Below are 4,153 nucleotides of genomic sequence, written 5' to 3' on the forward strand. Positions count from 1 at the left end.
CCCCCAACTGCCCTCCCCTGCAGGCCTGGTTGCCCCCAACTGCCCTATCTTGCTGGCCTGTGCCCCCAACTGTCCTTCCCTGCAGGCCTGGTCACCCCCAACTGCCCTCCCCTGCAGGCCTGGTTGCCCCCAACTGCCCTATCTTGCTGGCCTGTGCCCCCAACTGTCCTTCCCTGCAGGCCTGGTCACCCCCAACTGCCCTCCCCTGCAGGCCTGGTTGCCCCCAACTGCCCTATCTTGCTGGCCTGTGCCCCCAACTGTCCTTCCCTGCAGGCCTGGTCACCCCCAACTGCCCTCCCCTGCAGGCCTGGTTGCCCCCAACTACCTTCCCCTGACAGCCTGGTCGCCCACAACTGCCCTCCCCTGCCGGCCATCTTGTGGTGGCCATCTTGTAATGACATGAGGGCATTGTGAGAGGGTGCAAGGATCACCTAGGCTTTTATTAGTATAGATGAATGATATTAAGAGGTTGATTCAATAAGTTTTAAACCAGAAAGGTAAGTAATATTTAGAGGAAATTGTGGGCATGTATACACACACACACACACACACACACACACACACACACACACACACATTGCTTTCTGAAATCTTTAATAACTTTTAACTTCTTTCTAATCAATTTAAGTAATTTAGAATTTGGGACCAGTGGGTTCAAAATGCCTTCTTGAGTGTGCCAAAGGACATTGGGTTAATTTCAGAAATACCTTTTGGTTTCCATGCTAACTTATATGCTGTTTTGAAAATGAATGGAGAACAAACCACAGCAGCAAATCAAAGTTGGGTAAAGAAGAGCATGAACTGATTGTACACCCATCAGGGATGTACATACTTGTTACGCTCCTCTCTGTGAACTCGGGAAGTGGCTGGGTGAAACAATGGCCTGTTTGGCTGCGTTAGAAAAGATTAATTTGAAACCAGTGACTGCCTCTGTAGATTTATGCTCCTTGGTTGCTTCACCAAAATTAAGAATGCCTTAGGTTGATGGGCTCATTTTGTTTTATCAAAAAGCTTTAAGTGCAGTTGTGACTATTTCTGTTGGTCCTCATCATAACCTAAACATTTAGAACAGATGTAATCATTGCCATTTTTACAAGTGAAAATGGGGGAAATGAGAGGATAATATGACAAAATACAGGTGGAGCTACGAATGGTAGAGGGAGGCCATCTACAGAACACTATACCTTCTCTTGCGTTTGTGTTCTTAGAAACCTATGAAACCAACATTTTCTAAGAAGCTAGCTCACCCAACTTGATAAAGCCTCTAAGCATGCCCTTTCGGTGCAGACCAACGTCAGGACAGTAGCTGGTGCCAGCACGTGACATACACTCCTAGTGTGTGGTTGGGTCTGCAGTTTTCTTAGAATGGTTTTTCTTCGCAGCCTTTTCCCCCCCATTGGCCCCCTCCAACTTACCCTCCCCATGCTTTCACTGCTCTATCATCTGTCCATGAGTTATGCATATATGCATGTAAGTTCTTTAATCTCTTCCTGCCCACCTCCACCCCCCTTCCCTCTGAGTTTCATCAGTCTGTTCCATGCTTCAATGTCTCTGGATCTATTTTGTTCATCAGTTTATTTTGTTCATTAGATTCCACATATAAATAAGATCATGTGAATTTTGTTCATCAGTTTATTTTGTTCATTAGATTCCACATATAAATAAGATCATGTGATACTTGTCTTTCTCTGACTGGCTTATTTCACTTAGTGTAATACTCTCCAGGTCCCTCCATGCTGTCTCAAAGGGTAAGATACAGTTTTTTTTTATATAGCTGCATAATATTCCATAGTGTACTAGTAAGTGTACCACAGCTTTTTAATTCTAGGAACTTCTCAAACTTTCCCTATTCGATTTAAACAAAAGGGATGTGAATATCTAGAAAGCATTCAGCACTAATAAATAGCAGCAAAGTGAAAAACCAAACATCATAGACACTGCTCATGTTCCACTCGAACATCAAGGGAGAGGTGTTAAAATGGAGAGTGGAGTTTCTGAACAAGTCCTGGCATAAATACATCTTAACTGCTCACCAGTATGCAATGGGAGCAAAGTGGTAACAGCTAAGATTTTTCTGCAATCAAAATAGTATGACTGAGCTCAGTTTTATAAGACAGGAATAAATGCATCAAATCATACTAACACAGTTAAGAAATCTAATTTTTAAAAACTATATTATAGCAAAAGTTTGAGCAAATAGGTCTGCCAGCAAAGAGAAACATTAAGTATTTAATTGACAATAATTGTATTGCTCTTTCAAGAACTGCAGTAGACTTTAAGATTATAAAAAATGGTTCTGACACCTTTAAATAAAAGATAAGGATGATGCCATGGTAACTCAGTTGTTTATGATACATGTCTTGTTGTAAGTAGAAGTGTTCCATAATCACTATTACCACTGCTTCAGAGTACTGTAACCACTCTATGTGGTAGACTATTAGTAGTTATTAAGGCCTTTCAGAATTCATTGGAAATCTCTGGAAATAATTACCAAGTTATTAACATAGACTCTAAACAGACCTTTAAAATATTTTCATAGATTTGCTAAAATAGATTGTAAGTCTACTGTAAGTACTGGTAGTTGCTTTCATTTGTTGAGGCATTGAATGGAATTTTAAAAATTAAAAGCTGAAATTTGCAAGATTGGTTGGTGCATTGGGTTTTAACTGGATGGCAATGACTGAGTGGGGTGGCCACAGAAGCACCTTAGACGAGAGAGCCTTTAAAAGCCACAAATGCACCCAGCATGCTCCTGGGCTCATGATTGGCATTCACAAACGTGTTCCATGAACATATACTTCTGACCCTGTTGGAGAGAAAGTCATTGAAGATAGAGATTATTTATACTAATAAAAGTGTAATATGCTAATTAGACCAGATAGCCAAACAACCTTCCAGACGTCATTCTGGACGTCCTTCCGGACTAAGCCGCTGTGGCGGGGGCCAAGGCAGAGGCAGTTAGGGGTGATCAGGCAAGCAGGGGAGCAGTTAGGGGCGGTCAGGCAGTCAGGTGAGTGGTTAGGGGCAATCAGGCAGGCAGAGGCAGTTGGGAGCAATCAGGTAGGCAGCCAGAGGTGGTTGGGGGTGATCAGGCAGGCAGGCGAGTGGCTAGGGGAGATCAAGCAGTCAGCCAGAGTGGTTAGGGGTGATCAGGCAGGCAGGCAGGTCAGCAGTTAGGAGCCAGTGGTCCCAGATTGCGAGAGGGTGCAGGCCAGGCTAAGGTACCTCTCCCCACCCCTGTGCACGAATTTCATGCACCGGGCCTCTAGTTTGCAATAAGGTAGATTTCATAGCTGTTAAACCTGTCCATCTAGGTGGGAGGAGGTAGGATTCACCTGGTGAGATTGGGCTCAGCCATTGTACATGATTTGGACAGGTTCCCACTCAGCCTCACTCTCTAGTGACTGTTCTCAATTCCAGAACTCAAGCTAGAACATGGACGTTTTATTTGATTGTCTGTGGCTCACAGTGTTTTTCGGTCTATTGTGTAACATTTGTTGCTGGAATTCTTTTTTCCTCGGACTAACTTTAGGTGGTTAGATGATGCTATTATTGATGAGATCACGCCCAAGCTGATTGGGGATCGGCCCAATACGTATACCTACACCAAGGCCTTGGGGGAGATGGTGGTGCACCAGGAGGGCGGCAACCTAAACATTGCCATCGTGAGGCCCTCCATCGTGGGAGCAACCTGGCAGGAGCCTTTCCCAGTAAGTCCCTTCACCCCTTCACAGGACTCCTTGCTCTGCCTCCAGGCCAGCGTCCTTCTAGCCCAGTCGCTTTCTGATCTCTCTCTCTCTCTCTCCCCTCTCTCTCCTCTCTCTCTCTCTCTCTTTCTCTCTCTCCCCACCTCCCCCAGGATGTATAGCTGCACCCGCTATATTAGGGCAAAATTCCACTTTTGCTTCAGGAATTATTTAGCCTGAAACTCCTCTGGGACTTACTGATCTGGAGTTGGCTGGAGATCTTAAATTAGCTTCTCATTAACTCTAGTCTTAAATTTTCCATAGGAGGTAGTTTCATTTCTTGCCTTTCCCACTATAGTTTAAATATAGCAGACTGGCCCTAGCCATTTTGGCTCAGTGGATAGAGCGTCAGCCTGTGGACTGAAGGGCCCCGGGTTCGATTCTGGTCAAGGTCACATGCCCGGGTT

The 4,153-nt window shown here is 44.7% G+C and overlaps 1 protein-coding gene across 1 annotated transcript in view; it reads left to right on the forward strand.

The window, feature by feature from the left end:
• Positions 1 to 4,153, forward strand: part of FAR2 (fatty acyl CoA reductase 2) — a 58,140-nt gene that overhangs the window by 28,142 nt on the left and 25,845 nt on the right. The window contains exon 4 of the mRNA XM_014532350.1: positions 3,533 to 3,920. Coding sequence (XP_014387836.1) covers positions 3,533 to 3,920 — 388 coding nt within the window. The remainder of the gene's footprint in view (positions 1 to 3,532; positions 3,921 to 4,153) is intronic.

This window comes from Myotis brandtii, unplaced genomic scaffold (assembly GCF_000412655.1).
Source record: "Myotis brandtii unplaced genomic scaffold, ASM41265v1 scaffold886, whole genome shotgun sequence".
NCBI classification, from domain to species: domain Eukaryota; kingdom Metazoa; phylum Chordata; class Mammalia; order Chiroptera; family Vespertilionidae; genus Myotis; species Myotis brandtii.